At 41.9% G+C, this 26,615-nt stretch overlaps 1 protein-coding gene across 1 annotated transcript in view; it reads right to left on the bottom strand.

The window, feature by feature from the left end:
* ROBO3 (roundabout guidance receptor 3) overlaps positions 1-26,615 on the bottom strand; it is a 144,841-nt gene that overhangs the window by 40,032 nt on the left and 78,194 nt on the right. The window contains exons 3-6 of the mRNA XM_063310891.1: positions 12,946-13,103; positions 11,912-12,032; positions 10,825-10,963; positions 7,160-7,287 (exon numbers count right to left, since the gene is read on the bottom strand). Of these exons, the coding sequence (XP_063166961.1) occupies positions 7,160-7,287; positions 10,825-10,963; positions 11,912-12,032; positions 12,946-13,103 (546 nt within the window). The remainder of the gene's footprint in view (positions 1-7,159; positions 7,288-10,824; positions 10,964-11,911; positions 12,033-12,945; positions 13,104-26,615) is intronic.

Raw genomic sequence — 26,615 nt, 5'->3', positions numbered from 1 at the left:
CCACCTTCAGGTGTGCCATTGTCATGCTGAGCACTGCAAGCCTCTCCTTAATGAAGTTATAGATTGCTAGGCTATCCACACGTTAATCAGGAGAGATGTGTGAGCATCAGAGAAACAGTATGCTTGGTTGGTCCCCTCCTTGTCCACAGTCATCTTCCCTTGGACAACTTCCATAGAAAGAAAAGGGGTGGGGGAAAACCCTGCTGATAGTTAATAGTTATTGATTGACAGGAGAAATGTTTGGCAGGGAGGTAGAATGGAATATGTGCAGATAGAATTTAAATGGGAAGTAAGGCTGAAGGGCTGGGTTGCTTTCATCTCTTCAACTAGTTCCCTTAAACTAAGCTTTGTGGTGTGTTTGATCCTAGGCAAGAAAAAAAGAGAAATTACTCTATTTCAGAAATACTGGTGTAAGTGACCATAGGGATCAAACAACTACCCAATCAAAGACATGAGTATCTGAAGAAACACAGGACCCCTGATCAACTCATCTTATAGTGAAGTCATCCAGTGGAATTCTTTTTTGGAAGAACTCAACACATGTCCCCAAAGCAGCCAGGTGGTTAGCAGACTTGGCCTTTGGGGTGATAGCATCCTGCTTTAAGCATTTCCTCTCCAGAACAGCTTGTCTATTACTTACTTTGTTATGGTTAGAGCTGAAGTAGGGCTAGTTTCTGTCTGCATCCCCTGATAGCCTCAGTCAGCATGGCCAATGGAAAGACTATGGGAATTCTAATTCAGCATAGACAGGTGACATCTCTTTCTCTACCATATATTATAGGACTTCAAGGGAAAATCTTATTTTTTTCTCAAGTCCCTAGATCAGTGTTTCTCAACCTTAGCAACTTTGAGCTGTGTGGACTTCAGCTTCCAAAATTCCCCAGCCAGAAATGCTGGCTGGGGAATTCTGGAAGTTGAAGCCCACACAGCTTAAAGTAGCCAAGGCTGAGAAACACTGATCTGGATGTAGCAAAATGGGAAAAGAGATGGTGGGGAATATTCCAAGAGAATTCTACAGAAGGGCTTTCTATTTTTAAATCTCTGTGTACTCATGTGTGTGTAAGAGTAAGATCTCAGCCATCCCACTTCAGTGGTAAAGCAGCTCAAGACACTGCCAATCACATTTTTCTTTTACTATTTCACTTTTTAATAATGCAGTATCCTTCACTAATTAGCAGTTTTTTGACATCTTATTCCACAAACCTGGAGTAGGAAAAAGTAAATTATAATTCCAAGATGCCAACATAAGATTTTATTAGAGCTTTGGAGCAACCAGATGTTTGGGATATTTCCTGTCTTGATTTTATCATCCTGACATCTGAATGCCTGGCAGGATCATGCAGGTAACCCAATCGTCTCCAAACCATCAAAGCCTGGGGTCAAGGCCCACCGATGCAACTGTCTACAGTTTTATAACTTGAGCCTCTGGGTCGTATTTCGCTCCTCACTGCGTTTGGAAGCAGCCTCTTGTCTTGACAGTCATAAATCTTGGAGAGGGTGGGTGGCAATGCAAAGAATGCTCCAGCCTTTTCAGCAGTCCCATCGCTTTGCTGAAGGTCAGCCTTTGTCCCCAACAGCCATGCTCAAGCAATCAGTGCACGAGGATGTATTTGTGAAACTAGGCGGACCCTTTCTATTGGTAGCTCAGCTGAGGGTCATTCTGTTAGCACAGCAGAGATCAACGGTCTCAGGATGCTGCAGCAAGGGATGGCTGGTCAAGGGCCATTTGCTCTAACATGTGCCTGGATGCAAGTTAAGGGACCTCTGACCTTTCAGAGCAATAGCTTGCTGGTGCCACCTGCTGTATAATCAAATCAAAATGCAAATGGGAGGGAAGGGGGGGGCTTTTGTTAATTTGGCTCTTTGGTTAATGATTGCTGGGAAAGCCCCCTTCCCAAATTATACATGCAGCAAGACACAGCCGCCCCAGTTACTTCAAAGCCTAGTCAAGGCTGGATGATGGAAGGGATATGGTGACTCAGGAAATTCATTACTGCCCCCCAGCACTGCCTCTGCCTTGTCTTCCTTGATACTTCCTTGCTTCAAAGAGGAAAGATAAAACAAGGGCAAGATTGACCTTGTGTGCCTGAGGAAATGTTCCTGTTGCCCACAAATCCAGCATGGAGATAAGAGACAATGGCAAAACAAGACCTCCCCCTTCCTGCTGTCTCCCTCCCCAAAGCAGGAAATTGAACGGCCTTGCTGGGTACACAGCCAAAGATATGGTGGGGGGGATATTCTTCCTCCAGCATTTCTTGTTCACCTTTCAGCTCCTTATCTGCATGGCTACAAGAACGAATCCTGCTTTCTTGTGGGGTGATTTATTAGCTCCAAACAATAGGCACCTGATGAGGAGGCTTGCCAACCATCAGCCAGCCATCAGAAGCAACAGAAGACCCAGCTTCTACTTAGCCTGTTAGGGATCTGCAAGCCACAGATACATGGGAGGCTGGCAGGCCCATCTTAAGCCCCAGTGCAACAGTTTCATTTGACAGCAAACACGTTCTTCCTTGTGCAATTTCACCAAAGAGATTTCTACAAGCCTGTTGAAACCTTTTTCAGCTAAGTGCTTGGTTTCTGAGAAAAATTGAACCGTGCAATAAAAGTAACCATTTTTACAAGTCTGTCAGTAAGCAAGTTCCTGTCTTGAGGGGTTTACAATCTCATATTCAACACAGAAGAAACAGGGAGGAGAAAAGACAGGAGGAAGCGATGCTTTTATTAGGTCTATATTACAGGTACAATCTTGTTCTCTTGGCCTGGTCATTGATGTTATTGTGCCTCCTCCAAAGCATCAAAACTTGCACTGAACAGCTGATCCATAATTCAGGATGGAATATCCATCTGTGAAAGCCCACCCCATGTTATATTAGAAAGTCACTGAAATGGATTGGTTAGCTGCTGCTGCTTTTTTAAATTACCCACACTGCTGGGAGAATCTTTTGTTGAAATGCAATCTGTAAACTTTCTGAATAATATGCTTCATGAAAATACCTTGGAGAGAAGAATTGAGCAACAGAGGCAGTATTGTTCAATTCTAGATATAAATGTGCAGCTGCAATGTATACTGGAAGATTTCTTGAGAAGACAGTTAAGTTTGCAAACTGTGTTGAATTCCCCATGTGCATATTACTGAATGTTTATAAGCTGTTTGCAGAACATGCTAAGTCACAGGGCTGATTAATAAATGCATACATGTTGTTATTTTACAAGCCCTGTCTATCATGCATTGATCTTTAGCCAAAGTCATTGGCTTATGTTGAAACTTAGAGCAGCCACTATTCCAAAAACCATGACTTGTTGCTGATGATAAATGCTAGCTTCTATACACCCCAAATGCTGGTTCATCTGGGTTTGGCTGACATGTTAGGTCTAAGTCTGTGCTTAAAGAACTTAATGTGAGGGAAGGATATATGTTTACTTATGTACCTGATTCTCCTTTTCTAACTTATTTACAAGATGAGCTTGTAATGCAGCCTTTCTCAACTTTTTGACCCTGGAGGAACCCTTGAAATACCTTTCAGGCCTCAGGGAACCCCTGCAAATTCAGGCTCAAATATAGGCTAGAAGTTACAAAATTATTGTATTTGTTTCATGTGTAGGCCTGAATATACGTTAACAGTGTTCTTAAACTAAAAATAAAGAACGAAACTTTAATATGAAGTTGCCTGAATTTGAAATAATTTTTTAAATAAATCGTGATCTCCCAGGGAACCCCTAGTGACCGCTCGCAGAACCCTAGGCTTCCATGGAACCCTGATTGAGAAACCCTGTTGTAATGCAATGGCTGCTACTTGGGATAAGGTTAGGATAGATCAGTGTTTTTCAAACTTGGCAACTTTATGATTTGTGGACTTCAACTCTCAGATTCCCCTAGTCAGCACGCTGGGTGGGGAATTCTGGGAGTTGAAGTCCACACATCTTAAAGCATGCTGGATGGGGAATTCTGGGAATTCTTGAAGTCCATGCATCTTAAAGTTGCCAAGTTTGAAAAACATTGGGATAGATAGTTGGGCAGTATGTTAAGACCCCCGTCCTCCAAAGGAAAGGCTGAAACATGAACATTAGAGTTGAGGGAAATTGAGAGTGAAAAATGTAGTGCTTAGAGTTAGGTAGCAAATTGGAAGAATAAGGTGAAGAAGAATAAAGGAGAATCTTGTTGTGAATCTTTTTACATTGAATAATGAAGTTAAATATGAGCTGAAACTTCCCTTGGCGCATTCTCTCTTAAATCGATTGCCACAACATAGGCCAATAAACTGCACCTTGTTGTCCTAATGGCTTTCTAGTTTTCTTTTAACGGCCACAATGATCAATAGAAAACTGAGAATGGTTTGCACAGTTTTTTCACTGAGAATTCAGATCGAAGTGATAGTGGGGAAGTAGCAGTCACCCTCCTTCAATCTTTGCCTATTCAAACACACACGTCCCCATTGATGCCAAAATGACTTAGCAGATTATACGGTTGACATCAGCTTGATATAATGCGACCTTTTGGTCCTGATCTGCTGGCTATGGAAAAATCCAAGAAGGTAAGCTAATATTCATGGAAGATAGAACAGTAACAATGTAAACGTTTGATTAGCTTAATGCATGGGATTATTTATCAGTGCAGTTGTTGTTTGCTTTGGAAGCAAAGTTGTTCTGTGAATTCTATTTCTGTGCTTTCCCTCTGGAGGGAAACAGAGGGAAATGTTGTTAACTTACAAGTTCCTCTCTTTGCTCCTTTGTAAGCTAGGATCTTGACCATCATAAATACTTGTATCATTGCTAGGTATCACTTCAGGTTAGTGCCTCTAGACAAATTTCAATATTAGCCCTACAAAACAGGCCTGATCATGCATCTCTTTTTCCATCATCCATAAGAAGAAGCCATTCCATGTCCTTTATTTGTAAACCCACAAAGCACAAACACTTTAAGAAACAGAATGATGAAAATATGATCTAGGTAAGATTATGGTTGAACTCTGGCATCCCAAAGAAATTAAGAAACTGTGACTGCAATATTATACACACTTACTTGAATGTCTCCTTGAAATCATGGGACTACTCAGTGAGTAGAGACAATTGATTGCATGATCAGGCTGTGATTTTATGTGCCATTACCTGAGAGTAAATCTCCCACATGTTCAGAACCCAAACTTTTGAAAGAATATGTACTGGATTGTACCCACAATATCTTATTTTCTAATTTGCTTCAAAGATTATGAGTCAATTAGTTCATCTGGACAGCAGGAAAGATAATTTGGGGCCCACCTCGTCATCCATAAAAATCAATCTGTTCCCACTGTGGCTTGAAAGGAAAAGAAGCATGCAAAAACCTGATCATGTACCCTAACCCATACCAGCATGCAGCAATGATATGTGATGAAATGGATACTTACAGAATGGGCCAACTGGACCAAAGAGAACATATGAGAAAAACAAAAATAAAAAAAGTATGAGATGCGTTTGATTAAATAAGGCTGACATGAATGCTTAAAGAATTAGAGGATAAAGGTATCAGAAGCCAGACTGGCACTCTTCTGGTTGTCAAATCAATAGAAAGTCCCCAATTCAAGGTGCCAGTGCTCACCCACAAAACCCTTGAGAGCTTGCGTCCTCATTACCTTCAGGACCACTTGCTCCAGGGGGAATGTGCCCATCCAATGCCATCTAACCGAGAAGGATAGGGTAGCTGTCCAACCCATGAGAGATTCAGAGGACAGGGACCCATAAGCTGGCCCTCTCACTAGCAGCCCCTTCACTGTGGAATACTTTGCCTACCAAGGTCAAGATGGCAGTGTGGCAACTAGGGTCTGTGTCACCTGGGGCAAACTTGGATTCCGTGCCCCCCACCCCGCGACAAACATTCAGGAAACAAATACTATTTGTCATTTTGCCCCCCCCCCCCCCGTGTGGCACCAGGGGCACATGCCCCGCTTGCCCCTCCCCAGTTGCGGCCCTGCAAGATGGTACCCATATGGTCATTTAAGAATGGGGCAAAAACAACCTTTTTCTGCATGGCCTTCAGACCTCAGTAGTTGACCCTAGCAGAGTGAGCTAGGCATTTTTTCTGATTTTATAATATGCAACGTATGCTTGGATGTTGCAAGCTATGGCATACAAATTGTTGCAATAAATGAGAAAGGATAGATGTGCTCAAAGCATTTTAAGGTCACAGAGTCCCTTCTTCTTGGAGATAAGCAGACCTTGAGACTCCCTTACTACTATCACAACACCTCCCTGTTTAGGGTGAGTTTTTGAGGTCAGAGTTATTACTAAGAAAAGGAGCTGACTCTTTAGGTTTACTTTCAATCTTTAGCAATTGGCCAGGAATTTTGTTGTGCATATATTTTAAAGGTTTAGTTTGGTTTTTAATAACATGGTGGCTTGTTTCTATTAAATAAGTGAACGGTGTGACCGTAGACCACCTTTCTAAGCAGCTGCATATTTCTTTAACCAAGATGCAGAGGCAGACCATCTTTTTATGGCTGGGCTTTGTGTGTGGGCTTTCCCAGCTGTTCTAGGGGGCATTTCAGTGATAAGGTGATGTCTTAGGATGAGAAGGGCCCAGAATATTTAACTCCTGCTCCCAGGTTGTTGTTGTTGTTGTTGTTTTGTAAAGCAAACTTTACTCTGTGTTTATCAGAAGCTGAATGCAGCTGTTTTATTTATTTAAAAAAAAAGCCTGGAACATTCTAACCTTGTTATTTTGCAGTCTGTTGTCAAATTTTAGGGGCATAATCTTAACACAGCTCTGTAGTTGGGGGGAAAAAGAGCTGGGCCCCAAAAGAAACATATAATTTATTTTGGATGGAGGAAAAAAAGGGGACGCTCTACAAGAAATATATGCAACGTGTTCCTGTGTCCACTTCTGGAACTGTCATTAACTGGATGCTTTCTGGATGTTTAGACTACAACACCATTTCTTCTGACTACAGCTTGGAAGCTGTAGTCCCAGATGTCTGGAGTGCATGTGAACACCCATCCCTGCTTTACAATCTTTCTGTTGCCATCAGCTCTTGGTATCTGCCTTGATTGATCAGAACTGCTAAGCATCAAGCCAAACAAAGCTGCCTTGGCTACACCAAGGACCGCATGACCCATCCCCACGTTGATCTGCTTTGTCCATAGTTCTTCAGCAGCCAGACTCTGCAGTCTGCTCACACCTACTTACCATGCACACTGAGGGATCCCGAAGCCTCAGATTTGCCCACGCTGTTCTCAGCCACACAAGTATAAGTACCCTCATCTTCTGCATTCACTCGGCTGATGTGCAAGGTATTATCATTCTGGACCTCGGATCTTGGTTTGAAGGAAAAAAGGATGTCAATGGCTGTGTTAAGTTTCTGGAATAAGCCACCATGGGTTGGGCTCACACAATGGCCTTAACCATGAACCATCATTTAGAAATCTCAACAGCTTGGTTTGTGTGACTTTCTGAAGTCACGTATATACATTGAATAAGTAAATAAGTAATAAAACAAAACTCACCAACTTACATTATAACTCAGAACAGTGCCTGAATCTACCCAATAGTACAGACTTGCTACATTCCAGACCCCATGTCTGATCTGGGTTCTGAACTGACCCATTTTATGAGATCTACCCTGAACTATAAACCAAAAGGGGTGGTTTGCACAATAAGCTAAACCACACACACACACCCCTCTCCAACCTCAACCAAAGCAAGTCCAGCAGATTATGCAAATGCATCTGCTACCTCTTCAACTGATCTGATTAAGTATATTGTGTGAACACAGGTTGTCCTTCCTTCCAAGGAACTCAAAATCCAGGCTGGATAACTGAGAAAACATGGATTAAGAGGTTTATATTAGGATAACAGGCTGGCTGGACAGTTGTTTTTGTACCTGGTAACTGCAGCAAGATTATTATATGCCCAAAGGTGGAAAGACTGAAATACCCACAATGGAGGAATGGTGGTGAAGATGACAGAATTTGCAGAGATAGCAAAATTGACTTGGTTAATTAGAGAAAAGACAACAACTGCATTTGTCAATGACTGGAAACACTTTATGGACTTTTTGTTGAAAATGGAAAAAAAATGTATTTGTGATTTTTAGGTTTAATGATTAGAAAGGTAATTATGGAAAGAAGGGAGTTATGATGTAACCTTAGAGACAGGATAAAATTGGCATTTTTAACAACTCTAAAGAAGATCAGAAGCCATTTCTTTATATTTTGTCTTTCTTTCTCTTTCTCTTTCTCTTTCCATTCTTTATTCTTTTCTCACCACTCTTCTTTTACTTTCCTTTATTTTATTTTTCCTTTAAATGTTTTTATTCTGTAAATTTTTTTCAGTACTAATTTAATTTTTTTAAAAAAAGGGTAACAGGCTGGCTTAGCAGGAAGTTGTCCCTCAAACCAGTTTTAAATTTGAGGCTTCAGCATGTAAAACCAGTAGCAGTCGGGGTTGTCGTAGAGGCGGTACTGTATATATTTTTTTGTATACAGATGATCCCACAGCAGCTATCATTACGATAAACAGCCTAGTATCAAATTCATTTTTCAACATAATGTCACAAACATTTCATTTCCATTACACTCACATTTTAAACTCATTACAGAAGCAACGGCATCAGTCAATATAACACAGTGTCGCTTAGGAGGGTGGCTGCCTGAATGCCTTCCCCCCTCACCACAGGATAACCGCAGTGGTCTCCCGGGCATCTGAGATGAGGGCTCAAGAACTCTAGATTAAAAAAAACTGGTTCTGTCTGGCAAGTGGATTCCTTTTTGTTGTTGTTTTTTCCCCAGGAGCAAAATACTCTCAGCAGTAGAACAAACCTTTCTTAACTGGAACGGTTCTGGAACTGACCTTGCCCTGAGAAAACCACTTGCAGAAAAGACAACTAAATCTCCCTGGATTGACAGAAGTATAGCACTAAACTATTGTCTGATGTTTGGAGAACAAGACTTCATGGATTTTGAACAATGAAATTCTCTCTTCTCTCTTTTTGTACATGAGAAATCTTTTTGTACCTTCTCCCTTCCATTGCTTGGGACAAATGATAGCTTCTAAAAACAATGGCTTGCACTTGTAATGACTGCAGCGACCAACTTTTCTGTATTTCTAAGAGTGACTGTCACTGACTGGAACTGATTCCTCAAGATCTCAGCCCAGTTCATTCCTAAAACCCAAGTTACGTAAGATCCTTTAAAATAAATACACCAGACATTGAACCTTGGACTTTGTGCATGTAAAACCCAACTCTATAAAGTTTCTTCCAAGCTATAGCTCTGCATGTCAGTTCTGGAAGACTATCTGCAAGCTAGGTCTGGTACATATGAATGGTGAACTCTTCTATTGAGCAAAGAGCTTGAATGTGTTCCTTCTCATGCATGTGAGCTACATATTCTACTGCTTCCAGCAACCAAAAAAAGAAACAGAAAAAAAGAACTAGAGAGCAAAATCCAAACAATTATTCTTATCAACTACCACCTTCCCTTGGATTCTTGGTTGCATGAAAAATCAAGCTGTCCCCATGTTGTGTTATCTAATTTAATCATGTTAAGTGACTTTCTATGGTTACCAATACAGGAAACCTAGTCTTTCTTCTCATTAGTAAACTTATTCTCCATTCCCTGTCTCCAAAAATGTGTTCTGTTTTCTTATTAGTACATTCAGAAGGGGGGAAAAAGAGGTCTGTCTAACTGCACAGCAACTAGTGCAATTGCCTGTAATGATATTTACTGTCAGCTCTGTTGTGCCTCATGCACGATTATCCAGGGGATTAAGCTCTTTGTCACCCTGAAATCAAGACAAGGGTATCTGAACAATGGTCCCATTTCAACACTAACGCTTTGACAGTAATCGACTGACCTTTGCAGGCTCTGTAGCATGGCAAAAGACTCCTTCATTTGAATCTGGAAATTGTTGTCAGCTATTATTGTTACTGCTTGTCATTTCTTGCGCTTGTCATTTTAAAATGCAAAGGGCCTGATGGCTCTCCTTGTACAACTGGGAAAACGAATGATGCCAATGACGCCGTTTGGTAAGTGCTAAGGAAAAGGCCATCAACTGCAATCCTTACAAGTTCTCCCACATTTTTTTCTCCCAATTCCTATTCAGGTTGATGAATTTGCTTCTGATTTTTTTTTTAAAGAAAAAAGCAGTCGGATCGTTCTAGTTGAAGGTGTTCCTGAATTTTGCTGAGTTACATGGTGCCAAGAGGTGTGCCTGAGGAACCTCTGGTGCCCTGTACGATCTTCTCTCCTGCAGTCCACAGCCTCCCTGACTTCTCCTAGGAAAGACATTGTGAAGGAATTCCTCCCATGTCTTTTTCAGACAGGGAAGGGCAGGCAGGGTCAGATCTTCAAGGTAGATCAGACAAGAACCACGAGTACTAACACTACCTTTATTGTAAGGTTACAGTAAAAGAATCTTGCAAGACTGAAAGCATTTCTCCCCTCCTTTCCTTTTAGTTTCCAGAAAACTAGGGAGGATTCCTTCTGAGATGCTTCCCATTGCCCTTTTCCTTCTGTGGGCTGAGATACCTTTTGCATGATGGCAGTCTAGTCTGCGGTTCTTTGTCCTGTCTCCCATAGCCATTCTCACTGAACGTTACATTCAGCCAGGGAGGCTTCAAGTGACAGAAAGATTGATAACAAGGCAAAACAAACAACAGTAGCCCCATCCACTACTCCCAACAATCAGCTCTGCTCAAAAAGCCATCCAGAAAAATCAGAAAGAAATGCTTAAGCAGTGTGATAATAAGGTAGAAAAACAGGATGCTCTTTTCAGGGGAAGAAAATTACAAGGCAGATTTCAGCACAGGAAGAATCCTAACTATGGGCTGAGAACTTCCAGTTGCCACTTACCTCCCTCGAGGAAGTTCTCCTTCCTCTTTTCGCCACCGGGATGTTGGTACTGGGTCCCCCTGCACCTCACAGTGGAAATTCACGGTGTCTTCGGCGAGGACCACCTGATTTATGGGCCTCTTGATGAAAGTGGGCCGTTCTGTCAGGATCATAAAGTGTTTCAAAGGCAAAGGACAAGAACAGGGTATGGAGCCATCTGCTATTTTAGAACTACTGCTGAGATCTCAGAAGCTTGGCTTGGCCTTCTCCATTATAATTAAAGCAGATGCGATTGAGACTAGGGGAAAGAAAGAGGGATGACTAAAGCATGTTTGCGGTACTGGGAAAAAAGATTTTGAGTAGGAGACAGTGAATGACTAATGGCCCTGGGGCTACCTCAACTTAATTTCCTAATCCTGCTGCAAGCAATCTGTAGTGGCATGTGAACCACCCAAGATTGGATTCAAATTGTTAATACAGTGGGATGAGTTGAGTCAATTCAATCCAAGCCATCACTCTGGGGCACTGAATCAAATTGATTTCAATCATTCATTCAATTTGGAAAAAAAGAGATGCACTTGGACTTGCACAAATGCGCATCAAATTGATCTCAAAGCACCTGATTCAACAGATCAACCAGATTTGCCAATTTGATCAAGAGGGTGATTTGAGTGAATTGCCTGCACAAATCTTTGCACAGTCCCAGTACTCAGCTCAGTTATCTTGCAAAGAGCAATCTGACTCTTCTCCTGTGGTCCAATAGGTAGAAAAGAAAATGGAAAGTCCAGGAAAAAAGAAACTTGCAAAAAGATTGGAAAAGTAGCTCAATCCAATTTTGGTGATAGCCCTACCTGTTAGTCCTACACACTGCCAGCAGGCACCTCCTCAAACAGTTTGCTCTAAGATAATACAGTTTTCAACCTCTCTCTTCCCCAAGTTAAGTGAAAAGAATTAACTTCTTCCATTTCCCTCATTTCTACCCTACAACTTCTAAACTTAAAAAAAAAATACAGTTCTCCCATGGAAGAACTTCTTCTAGTTGGACCCAAGGAAACTCAGCTTGTTCCTCTGCTCCAGTAGAATCCACCAGAACCCTGCTTCTACGTACCAAAAACCACCAGTTCTGCAGGTTCGCTATCCCGTTCGCCTACCATATTGGTGGCCACACAGATGTACATTCCAGCATCACTCTTTCTGGTGTTGGACATCATCAACTTCCCACCTCGGATCTAAAAAAAGAAGGCCAAGAAAAGGCTCTAAGGTCTCCATCCACAGGCCTGTTCTAGGCCGATATTTTGATAGCGACTGGCACTCTGGCCTTGCTTGCGTGTCATGAGTGACCTAGTCAGCCCTTCTACTAGTGATCAAACTCACCCTTGGGTGCCACAACAGTAACTCCCACAAAAAGAAAACACATCAGCAACAGCAGAGTTCACCTAACCTCCTGGCCCAAATGCCTAGGGAAATGGCCAGGTCTTCGAAGTGCTGCAAAAGCCTAACAGTGTAGGGGCTATCTGGATTTCCAAGGGGAAGCTGTTCCATAGGGCAGGCACTGCCACCAAGAAGGCACAACTCTAGGATCCAACAAGATGACATTGGTTAATGGAAAGGACCAGAGCATGCTAGGTGGGAAAGAGGTAGTCATCCTGTGGCCATGCTTTTAGATCTCCCAGTTGCCACAAAGCAGGCTGGGACGTAGTGACTTCCTTCTGCTTTTAATTTTTTTTCCCATCCAAAGGGAATATTAAAAAAAAACAACCCTATGATGGGACAACTTGGGGTAATGCCTCCAGGGCAGGTTGAGGCTTCGCCTACCCATACCTGTCCATTTGTTCCTCTTTTACTGTTCCCTTCTGAGGATAAAATACCACACAGCAACTGCCTAGGGAAGCGTTGTTTTCATGGGACCTGTTTCTTAATCTCATATGTGGGTGTTGGAAGCCTGGTTAATCCTCCAATAAGCAGTTTACATAACACTGCTGGTGGGAAGTTAGTTGATTAGGAGGAGTGAGAGCTCAGGAATGGTGTCATGGACCAGAAGATAAATAATCTCAGCTTGGCCCATTGACCCAAGGCATTTTCCTAAGTTTTTCAATCCTGATATGCAATGTGTGTACAAAAAGCAGAGATTCTCAATCTCACCGTGATGCGCTCTTCCTTGTCACTGATGCGGATGCTGTTCTTCTTCCAGGAAATGGTGGGCTCCGGATGGCCTCTTGGCGGGATGCACTCCATCACTGCTGGCTCACCAGCCGCTACCACCACATCACTGGGAGCCTGCCGGAAGTCATCTCTTAAGACTGCAAGAAAAAGGAAGGCCGTGAACAAGGGATGAGACTAGCAGCAGAGAGATTGAGGTAGGAGCCAAGGAAACACATGGAGATGGGCAGGGACAAATGAAACAAACAAACAAACAAATATTCCTGCTTTGCATCCTCCAAGAAGCTCTTTTGCCCATAAAAGACAGCATGAAGCATTCTTTAAAAAATACTGTATGGTGGAAAAGAAGTACACAGGCATCTTGGCTAACCCAGAAAGCTAGCAAATTATAAATTTTGAGAAAACAGGATCTGGATCTCATTGAAATGCCCGTTTTCCAAATCTCTTCACCAAAACAGGCCTTCCTGCCCTATTGCAAAGAACTGACCCCACTGCTTTCCATCACTGTGGTATTTATTTCATACCTCCCTCCACCTCATTTCCTCACTGCTATCTGGACCCAGCTTTAAGGGCAGCAGGAACTAACAACTCCCACGCTGGAAACAGCACTCAACTTAACAGCTGCTCCCTCTGCTATCCGGTATATGCCCCAATAGGGCCAGCTTTGCCATATGGCCTAGAGGGATGCATGAGAGTTTGCAAGCAAAATACGCCTCACCTTTGCCAAGTGCAATATGGCAATTTTCCTAAGCAAGCCTAATCTCTTTGGACACTTTTTCCAAAGCAATGTGGCTTGCAAAAAACCTGAATAGAGCCTGACAATTGCCTTCCCCAGGGCAAACTTGCATGCCTGGGCAAGAAGGTCTACTCTGGAAGCTTTTTGGCACATGGGGTTCCAAATCTCAATTGCTGCCCAATAAGTACGTGGGAAAGAGAAAAGGAAAAATCTGCATTGGTTATAACTTAATAAACTCAAGGCACACATTTCATTACTGCAGGGAAAGTAGGAAGGGATGTGAAATCCAATGGTCTGTCTGGGAATATGCATAGGCTCACAACTTGATCCATTCAGCCCTGCCATCTAATAACGATGTGACACAATTCAAGAAAAGAAAGAAATTCTTTCCTGATTGCCAATCTCTTGGGGGAAGCAGATATCAGGACGTCTCCCCCCACCCTCAACCCCTGGTTAGTTGCCTTTTCTATTCTAGTCTATTGTCAATTTCAATTTATCAATTCTCAATTGAATTTATGAATTCAATCAATTCTATTGTCAATGTTAGTTGTCTTTGCTATTCCATTGTCAGTTTCACAAGCTGATGACCCCATCTTAATCCCTTTTAGCCTGTTTCAATCTCTATCAAAAGCCACTTATATAAGTAGTGTGCATCTTCCCCTAGCAACGTTTCACACTTGAAGCTGAAAATACCACAAGTTTGAAACATACTATACTTGGCACTGCAGAAAAGAAGGTGGGGGGAACCCAGATTGTAAAAAAGAGAAAATCGTATCAGTGGGACCAGTTGGAGTGTATATTGAGTGTTCCAGGAATGGGACTGTCAATACACTGATGGGATATAGTTCCCATGCAGATTAATTTTATTATTAATGGAACATTAATAAAATAGTGGTGTCAAAGTTAAGGGTAAGAGTATTTGATTGGTGTTTCTTAGACCAAAGGAACAGGAGATGCTGTATTATTTTCTCCCAAATGAGGAAATAGCTCTGTATATTTCCAAAACAATCTCCATTCGTGAACTTTTCCTTGGCCAGGGGGATAAGAAAGAAACACGCAAAGCAAGAGAAGTTTTGTCACTGTATTGCAGAAGGGGCTGACACACACACACACACAAGAGTTTGTTGGATAAAAAGCATGTCTGCTGGAGACCTTCTATAAAAGAGTCTCCCATGGGTGTCAGAGTTTTAGCTCCCCAGCAGCAATGAGAGAGGAAAGAATAGGGGGCCTTCTAAAATTCACCTCCTCTTGAGATGATCACTGAGCCCCCTTGTAAACCAAGTAAGGGCTGCCAGCATCTTTCCTCTAAAACAATTCCCAAAACAAAATCCCAAAATCCTGTATTGTGAATTGGTTGCTTTGGAAGGCAATGAAAGAGATATGGAAGACATTAAAAAAGCAAAGCACCAGCATCAAGATTTAGAAGGACCAGCATCTCATGACAACCTGCGGATAAAACAAAGCCAGACAGGCTTGTGCCTTTTCACAGGTGAAATCTGGGCTTTTTTGCTCAGCCTCTTTCTGCCTCATCTGAATTATTAAGGACCCTGCAAATCCACCACCCCTTAGGCTGCCTCATGTATTTACCACTGCATGACTAATTATTCCTTCTCAGAGTTGTTCCCTAATCAGCCGCTGCTTGCCAAAATAATTCAGCATTTTATAACCATTACAGGGAAATGTCAGGGTTTTATTGCACAACTGCCTGTCAGAGGCTATTTATGGCATTGCAGAGATTTCCTCGACTTGTAAAACACACCAGAGTAGCTGCAGCCAGCAAAAGAGCAACAGCAGAAACAACATTTCATTTCGCCTGACTTTATGATTCCAGAGGGTTTGCCTTGTGCTTTGGACACATGACTATTCATCCATGTACTGATCCCGAGGCCCCTGGGGAAGTGATCCCCTGAAAACAGGAAAAGGGTGGAAGCAAAGCCAGTTGGTTTGAATTAGCAGCAACTGTCTAAAGGACGGACTCAATTACAGGGGCGATAGGGGCACCATTGGAAGACCTGAAGGACCAGGTTGGGGACAGGATCCTCCTTGAGGAAATCTTTCCATGTGGTTGCTAAGAGTTGACACTAAAGAGCCCATAACCAAGAGCTTAGAGTTGACACTAAAGAGCCCATAACCAATTAGAAAGCTGAAACATGAAAGATTCCATTTTAAGCTACTGTATGGCTGAAGCACAATGTCACCTTGACTATGGGATGCAAAGTAGAAGAGGAGTACTTATTTTTAAAGACCCTTCTAAGCTTTGTCAGTGTTAAGCCCTCTCTCAAAGTGCTGTTAGGTGCTACCTGCAACTCCTTACCCATACAGTCATTTGACCTGAGATATTATTACACTGCAACATTTTATTGGCTAAATAGTGTGGTTAGAACATCAAGCTGTTAAACTGGGCACTGGAGAACTGGGGTAAAACAAAAGGTAAAGGACTTAATGATGTCACCAACAATATCAGAGAACATAATTCTGCCTGAATCACAAATAAGGGGCCATGACTTGCCAAGATCATTCTCATATGAAATTTTATATCTGTACATCTCATTCAGGTGTCAGTGGCAGCAAAAAAGGTGAGGTAGGAAAGATTTTTTTATGAAACCTTTCCTAGTTCTCCAATGCACCATTCTGAACTAAATAAACTACTTTAGAACTTTGTTTTTAGCTTTAGCTAAGATACAAGTCTACTCTTTCAATGAATATTTTGGGAATATTCTGCAGTAAGCTTACTTTTACAGTGTTTAGAAGAAATCTCTTGTCTTTATATCAGAGGTTGGTGTTAAATGATCCCTCCCCTCCCCCTGACAGCAATGAAAGAATGCGTGAGTTTGTGTGTGCAGCGTTTCTCCACTACATAGCAGAGTTGTGGTCCAGACACATATGTTGTGCCCATGTGTCTAGTTGACACCTGAATGAGATGTACAGAAATCAAAGTTCATATGAGAATGATTGTGGCCAGTCATGGTTCTTGTCTGGAAAAGGAGCAACGGGTATAACTCTTCACATCTGCTAGAGGTGTGACCCTTGCATTCCCTGAATAGATGAGCAAGATGACATTTTAATAATACACCCAGTGCAGAATTATCTATGTACTTGGAGGATGGGCTGTGAGAAAGCAAGCTCAGTCCATCCTAAAGGTAAAGGTTTCCCTTGACACTAAGTCCAGTCATGTCTGACTCTAGGGGGCAGTGCTCATCTCCGTTTCAAAGCCAAAGAGCCGGCGTTTGTCCGTAGACACTTCCGTGGTCATGTGGCCGGTATGATTAAATGGAACGCCGTTACCTGCCCGCCAAAGTGGTACCTATTAATCTACTCACATTTGCATGTTTTTGAACTGCTAGGTTGGCAGGAGCTGGGACTAGCAACGGGAGCTCACCCCATCACGCGGATTTGAACCGCCGACCTTCCGATTGGCAAGCTCAGCAGCTCAGCGGTTTAACCCGCAGCGCCACCACGTCCCTCAGTCCATCCTATAGAGATGAAAATGAAATAGCTTCCTGTTTAAAAGAGGTACCTTGAGCTGATCAGAATGAGGGTGCCTGACCACAACTAGGATGTCAAGTATGAAATTGACTTCTGGCATTGCACTCTATCTCCCAAGCATTGTTTTCAAAATGAAACATCATTAGCCTGATAGCTGCAAAAGATAAACATGAACAAAAGGCCTAGCCAAAGCCTGCACTATCTGGGATTCACTTTGTTCAATTCAACTGAGAAAAAAGAGGAGAAATGGGGCATACCATCATGCAAAATGGAACGGCAGAAGAAATTTTCCTCTTGGGATGTTGTATGTAACTGAACACAATTTCTAATGGCCAGGTTTACAGATCACCCAAGGAATGGCAGGCCAAAGATTTGGAATCAATAAAAGAAAATGTATCTTAAGCATTTCTCTACAACAAGATATGTGGTGGGATTCATAGTTTAGATAGCTTTTGAAAGGAGGTTACATAAATTCATGGGGGAGAGACCTAGCCAAAGCTATTAGCCAAATAAATAAATGAAACTTCCACATTCAAGGGCAGTGCAACAAAAAATATTGGTTTCCATGCAGGAAGCCCTTGGTTTTCAGGCTACATCGATTGGCTTTCTGGAAGCACTGGATTGGGTTACTGTGAGAAGCCGATTCTGGCCTGTCTTTGTATTTTTTGGAACACCAATTTGCCTTCTGTGCCATGCTATTAAGGCTGAAACAGATACCCCAAAAAAGAGGCATGCTTGCTCAGAGTAACCTGTGATGCTAAACCTGAACCTGAACATTTGACAAAATCTTCATATCCCTTTGGGATAATCCTCAAATCTCTCTATTTCTCAGGTAAATGCCCTACATTGGCCTTTGCTTCATCCCAACTCTGCCATCAGAGAGAGAGGGAGAAAGAGAGAGAGAAGTGTCTGGATCTTGTCTACTTTCTGAAACATATGCTCCATCTTTCAACACTTTAGAAGAAGGAGAGAAGGAGGAGGGAGGGAAGCATAAGGAGGGGGAGGAAAAAAGAGAGTATGCTTACTCGGCATTAATGGAGTGTCAATAAGCCATTTAACTTTGAGCCGAGTAATACACCATAAATATTCATACCTAAGTGTAATATACTGAAATAATCTTGCTGGTAATGAGCAATAAAATACAGATATATTGCTTATTAAATATTTATGCCTACAACCCAAGAGCTTTGTCAAAATGGATGCCTTTGGAGGGAACTGGACGCAGTGACATAGTAAAATGCTTACAATATTAGTTAAGCAACCTGTCCCTTGAGGTCATAGTTCCCAGATCCTGCATGGCAACAGAGGTACCATGTGCCAGCAATTAGTTACCACTTACACTGCCATCATTACTACTAAGTGGTCTTTAGAATAGGAATGGGTCCAATCATTGGTCAACCTTCTTTCCTAGCAGAAAACAGTGCCAGGGAACTGTTCAGAAGGGAGAAAGTGTGGATTCTCCCTGGAGCCAAAACCGACATAAGGAACCAGAGTTGGGTTTAAGAATTCAGCCAAGATCTGACTGCTGAACTGATAAACTACACTATTCTCAATCAGATAATTGGTTCATCTGGCCAAGTACTCTTTTCTCCAGGATGTTTCAAAATTTAACTCCCCAAAGCCCTGGCTATACTGACCAGGGTTGATGTCTGTTAAAATCCAATCTTCTGTAAGATGCCAGGTTGCTTACCCATGATTTACTTTAATTGGCAAAAAACCTTCAAGGCCTTTCCTGTCACAGGCAATCCTTTTAATCAGAGACATAACCGACTGGATCAATCACACCCTGAATGCAGTGCAGGTGCTGTAGCACTTTAGTCCCTCTCTGTCACCAGACATGTGAAAGTCCCAGAGAACTGCTGTCCATTATACTTGGCAAAACTGGGCTAGAGGAAGATGCACTTTAGTTTGGTCCAATCAACTGGGGATGCGTTGTTAATTTTCAGCCAGTTCACTTTGTCAAAACTGAACATACCTCTGTCTCCCTTCCCATGTCAGAGAGAATTTAAAGAGAGAAGAACCTCATCACAGACAGAGGAATTAGCATCAGAAGCAGAAGCTACTACTACTCTAGGGTGCATTCAGCCTATGGTCACAAGTTCCCCCAACTGGCATGGCCACTCTGATTACCTGTCTGAGAATGATTAACACATTGGACAGGGAAGTCAAATAAGAAGGGTGGCAATTCTGCTAAGAGCCATATATCACAGATCTGAGCAAATCACAGCACCTGGATGACCTTTTCCAGATTTGAAGCTAAGCAGGGTTGGACCTGATTAGTATTTTGACAGAATTCAACCAGCAGTTTCCAGGGCTGTAGACTAGATGGGACAATTCAAATGCATCCTGGAAGAAAGCAATGGCAAACCATTTGCATATGAAAGCCATAAAAATTACAAAGATATATTCATGAAATCACCGAGAGTTGAGCCTGACTTGGAGGCATTATCTATTTAGGTAACATTCCCTCCTTCCTTCCCTACTTGGTTTTACTTAATCACAGAGGAACAAAATGTCACTTTGCATGCTTGTCCAATACTAGAAATTAACTTCTTTAAAAAATATATCCACAATTCTAGATCCGGAATGCAATAATAAGTTCACAACAACTGTACAACTGTAGAACTCATTTCTAGTTCCTCTTTGGTTTCTCTTGTAGCTAGCTTTTCATTTTATGTGAGAGACAGCTTAAAGCCCCAGTTTTAGAGAAAAATTCTGATTTTAGAGGCAGATTACTTAACTTTCTTGGTTTTCGCACTTCCTATTCTGGTCATATTACTTTTTCTTTAAAAGCCGTTTATAGGAAACCTGGACGATTTGGGTGATCTCAACACAGAACCAAAAATAATTAACGAAGGCTGCCTGGAATTTCCCACAGCTCATAGATAAGCAAACGAAACGGCTTTATTCTTCTGCAGAAAATCTTCTAGCCTTCTTTTCACTGCTCAGTTGTCAGTCCCTGATTTATACCTTCATTTTGTCTGTTCCTGTGATACCTAAACGTTGCAACCTTGAAACAGTAGTAAATGGTGGCAACCACCAGTTAGTCCTAACAGGAATAAACTTCAACAGATTAAGAATCTGCGTATAGTAAATTGCTTGCAGTGTTTTCCAATGTCTGAATAGGGAACTTCACAATGGAACAGCTGCAGTGCTCCTGGTGCAAGGCTACTTCTGAAAAGTTTTCAAAAACTCCAGCTGGCCAAAAATACTATAGCCCAACTGTGGATTTAGGAGGCTGGTCTGTTTGTTGGCATAACTCAAAGTGCTGGTTAGGACTGCCAATGCAGGATGACCTTTGGTGACCAAGGCTGACATACCTACCTACCTACCTACTGTGGCCTTCAGGGGGTAGACTGGTGGTACAGTGATACCTTCAGAAGAGTCAGGGAAAAGATTTCAGAATTATGTCTGCTTTTTTTATTTTAGGGTTTGATATTTTGGGGGGACAATTAATACACTGAGACTTCCTGCCAATTTTTCTGTCTTTGATGTTTTCTACTGAAAACAAAAATTGTGAGAAAACAAAAATAAGCTACTGAAAAAGTGTGCAGCTATTTCTCAGTAGCTTATTGCTGTGCTTTCTTGAACAGTAGCGGAGTTTTCTGAGAGCCGGTCTAGGGTAGTGGTGAAGGCACCAGGCTAGAAACAAGGAGACCGGGAGTTCTAGTCCTGCTGTAGGCACAAAGCCAGCTGGGTGACCTTGGGCCAGCCACTCCCTCTCAGCCCTAGGAAGGAGGCAAGGGCAAATCACTTCCCAATTCTTGCCAAGAAAACTGCAGGGACTTTGTCCAGGCAGTTGCCACTAGTCAACACTGACTCAAAGGTGCACGTGCACACACACACACACAAACACACACACACACAAACACACAAGAGTGGAGTTTTCTTAGTGGTTAACCCTTGTTTCAAAGAAAAAAAAAAGACGAAGAGTTCATGGTTAAGCCAGCACCAATGGATGCTTTGTTCCATAATTAGATCCCCACTGGAGATTTTTCTAAATATAGCAGCCAGGCGCTGAGCACCTCTCTCTTGCTCTCCAAATATAATTAATAAGTATAGGAAGATGCAATTAACTGGCAGTAACCCTGATAATCTAGATCAATGGCTGGCAAATTCTTAATGAAGTGTTAAATTGGGTCTGTCTCCCTATAGCACAAGTCTCCCGAAGGCTGTTTGGTGATAGATTTAGTCCCTCTCCTGCCCCAGAGTGGAATAAGATTATTCAGGAGACTGATGAGGCTGGAGTAGAAGCAGCCAGAAGGAAGACAGATGAATGGACCATCTGGGCTAGTGGGAGATCCCTATTCAAAATGGGACCCTTGTTCACACATCAACCAAGGGGAAACAAAGTCATCTGGGACTTCTTTTATTTACCATTTCATCCATTTCTATTTATTTATTCAATTTCTAAGGCCACCCGCTTGCCAAATGATCCTGGGCAGCTCACAGAGAGTTAAAAACAAGAGATAGTGACAAATATAAATATCACAACAGTAAAAGAAATCACCCTGGGGAAAAAGATTCAGAATACTACACAACAGAGAGCAGGTTCACACATCATCCTGGCCGAGCACCTAAGGGAAGAAGAAGGCCCTCCTAAAGGATTGCAGGATCAGGGCCACATGGATCCTGCTGTTCCAAAAGGCACACACAGTGACAGGGAAGGATATTCCCACTGCACAGTAATACACAATGCCAAATATTTTCTGTGTTAAATGCAAAGAATACAGCGTCAATTTCTGCTTTGTACACAGCACCTTTTTCTCATTCTGATATGGTTTCTCCTGCATTCCAAGCCTGGCGCCAGCGTTCAGGACAGTTAGATAAATGTCAAGGCTTACCAGGGTTAGCCTCAGGATTATTGTTTTCAATTGTTACTAATGTTTTACAGAAGTTGAGATTACAAAATTCCTCAAGGGAACGATAGAGATGAAGAACTACAGTCCTGAAATATAAACTCAGATAGTTTTAAAAGATTGCTAAATGCATCCCCTGTACATTCAACTATATTCTGCTTGATTAGACAAGTAGATCGTGATTTCATCACTGCTAATAAAAAAAATGTTGCATCTTTACTTGGAGTATCAGTTGATTCAGAGCAGGATGTAGAGATTAGCTTCAAGCAGAACATGCACACAGCTCTGGGCCTAGTACTGTTCTGATCCAGAGATTTAGCAAGCCAAGTTCAGTTCTTGATGGTGGGTCTTCCACTGTAACTTATACATACGTGGCCTGTAGTGTTGCAGTGTCACAAACAAGCCTAGACATGTCTGTCCAATAGCAAAGCTAATTTTGTTCAGTGAAGATAGTACCAAGATGTTGGCTTCAGGGGAGAGCTTTGCATATGAAATACTTGTTCAGGCCTTGATGTCAAGAACCAGATAATTTGTCGTTGATGCTGGTGAGCCCTGTCAGAATTAATGGGCAAATAAATCCCATATGGTTATTCTAATAACAAAAATGATTGCGTTCTTGCAAGGGAACATGAAGAATGCAATAACTGTTCTCCAGGTTACTGCAGAGGTTAGTAAGATAGCACCCATAGGTTTTAGGATGCCAGGGATACCCTAGAAGGCATCTCAGAATGCTCCAAATGAAATTCTTAAAAGTTGCAAGGTGGAAATCTCAAAAACCTGCCAATCTGATGAGATTTCGGGCAAGAGAACCTGAAATCTCAAGGGTGAGAAATTGCCAGAATCTGATGAAAATTGGTGATCTTTTGGATGTTCATTCATACTTTCATTCATGAAGCCTGAAAGTTTTTCCAAACCCCTCTTTGGCCATTTTCCCATACCGAATGTTTCAAGCTACACACAAACCCCAAGGTTTTTCCCCCCTAAAGCAAGTTGTGTTTGACTTTGACTTGTTTGAAGTGTGGACTTTCAAAGAAAACAATGTAGCAACTTTCAAACAACAAAAGCAAAGAAGAAATTGTCCTTGGTTAGATTAACTCCTTTGCCTGGCACCCATCTCTCGCATAAAACAATCTGGCCCAGTTCCTGTAAACTGCTTCAGCTTCACCAGCCTGCCAAGGGGAGAAAATTCAGAACTACAGACACATTTTTTCTGAACATGTCCCTGGGTGCCTTAGCAAGTGGACAGCATTAGAGAAGGGATATCTGTAGCTCCTGCAAACTGCAGTAGGGCACAAAGGGACTGGTTGCTTAATGAGGGCAAGCCCATAATGCTATATCACTGCACCAGCAAAGGCTCTGATTTAGTGCATTAAACCTACGTTAGACTTAGAACATCCTTTGCACTAAGTTCAGAGAGAGAGAGGGTGAGAGAGCACAAAACTTGCTTTTCTCTCCTGAACTGATCAAGCAGCTATGTCTCTTTTCACCGTGTCTTAACCATCCCATCCTTTAAAAATACAATTTATTTGTCTCTGCATAGCTTCTGTTAGTTTATTTTCCTAAGAGATTCCTTCCAAATGGTTAACAATCAAATCAAACCAAACCAAACCTCACCACTGGGCTATCAGAATTGAAATCCTAAAATCTATGAAATCCTAAAATGCATGCAGCCATCTGAAGATAACGAGGTATCCCTAAACTAAACCTAAACTGAGGATCACCCCAGACAGACTGTGAGACACTAAGGACCACAGTGGACACAATAGTCTGGGAGAGGAATCTGTGTGGTTTCCTTGAGTTGTGTGGAGAAGTGTGAGTTGCCTTGGTTTCTTTTAACTATGAGGAGCATATTCAAGGATTTGTTTGTTTATTTATTTAATTTCTATAGCCACCCATCTCAACAAATGACTCTGGGCAGCTTACAATCATAAAAACCATAAAACAGTTAAAACAATTAAAAACAATTAAACGGTACAAAATAAATATATATGGTTGCCAAGTCAACAGTGCATAGATGTTAGTATAGCCAAGAAATGGGGCCATTATACATACATTCATTTATAAGGGAACGTTATACCAATGTTGCGTGTCTTTTCACCTCACACTGATAGGAAACCTGACACTGATCTTTGGGCAAGGGCACCTGCAGGGGTCAAAAATGTTAAGATGGTGGCTGCAATGGTGTGGTTGAAGCTCATCTGTTTTTGTGTGACATACCTAAGAAGGGCATAGGGCTCTGCATGGGTGCTAGGTTGACTCTTTTTTAACCTCCCCCGTGGACATCCTTGGCTGTACAGGTCATAAAAAATGAATCTGGGATCTTGGGGCCTCAAGTTGTTGCAAACAACTGTTGCAAACCCTTGTGCCATTCCTGGTTCTGTATTATTTGTTCACTGTGCAGTTGATTATCCAGTGAATTAAGTTTTGCCTATCCAAGCATGGAGCGAACCAGCTGTTAATGCACACTTCCCCAACTTGTTTTCATTCCTCCTTCTGAATGTGTTAGATTAGGACATCCTTAATCCCCGGGTACCACAGGTGTTTCAGTTCAACACATTGAAGGATGCCAGGCTGGGGAAGCCTGGTCTAACACCTTAATAGCAGTGATGGCAATAGAAAAGCTTCTTTACTTTGTTTGAATCTGGCCCACTGAATTAAGCTCCATTTTCAAAAGAAAAAATGAGGGGCTCCCTTGGGAATGGAACAGCCTTTCAAAACTGGCCAATTTGGCTAGTAACAAACTGAATGTAGCCACCAGGGTATATATTTGTCACTAACCAAGGGAAGATGATACACTACCTACTTAAGCCACTATATATCCTTCATACATTTGCATGTATTTATCTCTCTTTTTGTTTCCTTTCTTTCAGGTTGAAAATGCATTTTATTTCCTTGAATAATTAAAACTTTTAAACCACGGTTTCTAGGCAGCTAGAATTCGAATGGAGAAACCGTACATCAGCATGCATAAAAACTGCATTTTGAAATTATTTTAATATTAGTGAAATAAAATTACCTTTAACACATCTGATTATATGTTAAGGCAAAGAGCTAAATCCAGAGGCAGTAATTAAGGAAAAAGCTTTTGTGCCAGCAGCAATTCTAAAAGCTTCTGACAGTTGGGAAGAAAGAAGTGAATGCTAACATTCAAATTCATGGTGAAAGAGGGGGAGAATTAAAATAGAAATTGCACAGCTGAATCTTTCACTCGCTGTCGTCAATAACCCCTTGCCAATTTTCTTGAATTGCTGTGGCGTCAGTGATACTTGGAGAGGCAATCAAATGCAGACAGTGACCCAGCATTTATTTTATTTTATCACCAGATTTACATCCCACCTTGTAAAGCACAATTGTCCCTTCAAGACCGTGTAAATTTTTTTAGAAAATGCCACTGCACTAACAGGATAATTCCCCCATGAAAACCACATTACACCATCTTAAAAGCAAATGGCATCAGACAGCAGTGAAGAAACCAGCAGCATCTTTTAAAAGAAAGTCATTTAAAAAAAGTTCTCTTTAACATTTTCAGAGAAGAGAATCTCACAAGTTTAGAGCCACTAATTTCCTGCGCTGCTGGCACAAAAATTCCCCATCTTTAATTTTGAAAAATGGCCAAGAGGGGAGCTTTGTGAAGTTCAGTGGTGTTCTTGGAAAACGAAAATGTTGGAAGCTGATGATGATAATGATGGTGATCATGATGATGACTCAGAAAAAACAGGAGGATGGGGAGCCTAGTAGACCCCAAAGAGATGTGGGAAACCAGTAGCCTACAGTACAGATACCTCATTGCTTCCTATTTCCTCCCAGTGACCTTGCTCTGTAGTACAGGAAGGGAATGATCTTAACTGCACCTGAACATCTGTGTGACAGCAAGGATATATGTCCACGTGCACATGAATGTTTGTGTAAGTGCACATGCAGACTCTATGCTGGCTCTCAAGGTGGAAAATATTGCCCCTGCCCCCTCAGGATAACATGGTGGGCCTTTTCTGTCCTCTCTGCCCCATTTTGTGTTGGTAAATGAGATCCCATTCCATCTTCTATGCAAATGATGCAGATGGCCCATGAACGATCAATGTGGTTCATACTAGCACATCGCCTCTACATTAACACATTACACATGCATCGCTGTTCAAGTGAGGTTCTCCATCCAGATTCTACCAATAGCAAGTTCCCTTCCCAGTTTTCCTTATCTACATTTTGCACAACCTCCTTCCTTCTGCAGCGTAAGCAGCTTTCCCCAAAGCAACAGGGTGTGATTAAGCCATTGGATGCCTTTTGCCATAGATCACCCATCTCCTGTCGCTGTCCCAGACTTCTGCCTACCTTTTAGCCTGTCAAATTGATTGCTGGCATTTAGAAGGCAGAACCCTGTAGGGCAAACTTGCCATTATATCAGTCGGTAAAGCAATGTGGAGCTACATAAATAATGCTATCGTGCCCGTTATTTAAGGAGTGCGCGCTTACAGGAAAGCGTGAAAGGATATCAAGGTGAATTATCCAAATAACCTCCATATTTATTAGATAATCCATTCAACTGTCGCACTTGTGCCCAAGTCTGCAGCTTCTGC

The sequence above is a fragment of the Candoia aspera genome, chromosome 9 (assembly GCF_035149785.1).
Source record: "Candoia aspera isolate rCanAsp1 chromosome 9, rCanAsp1.hap2, whole genome shotgun sequence".
Taxonomy (NCBI): Eukaryota; Metazoa; Chordata; class Lepidosauria; order Squamata; family Boidae; genus Candoia; species Candoia aspera.
This window is presented reverse-complemented; position numbering and strand designations above follow the sequence as displayed.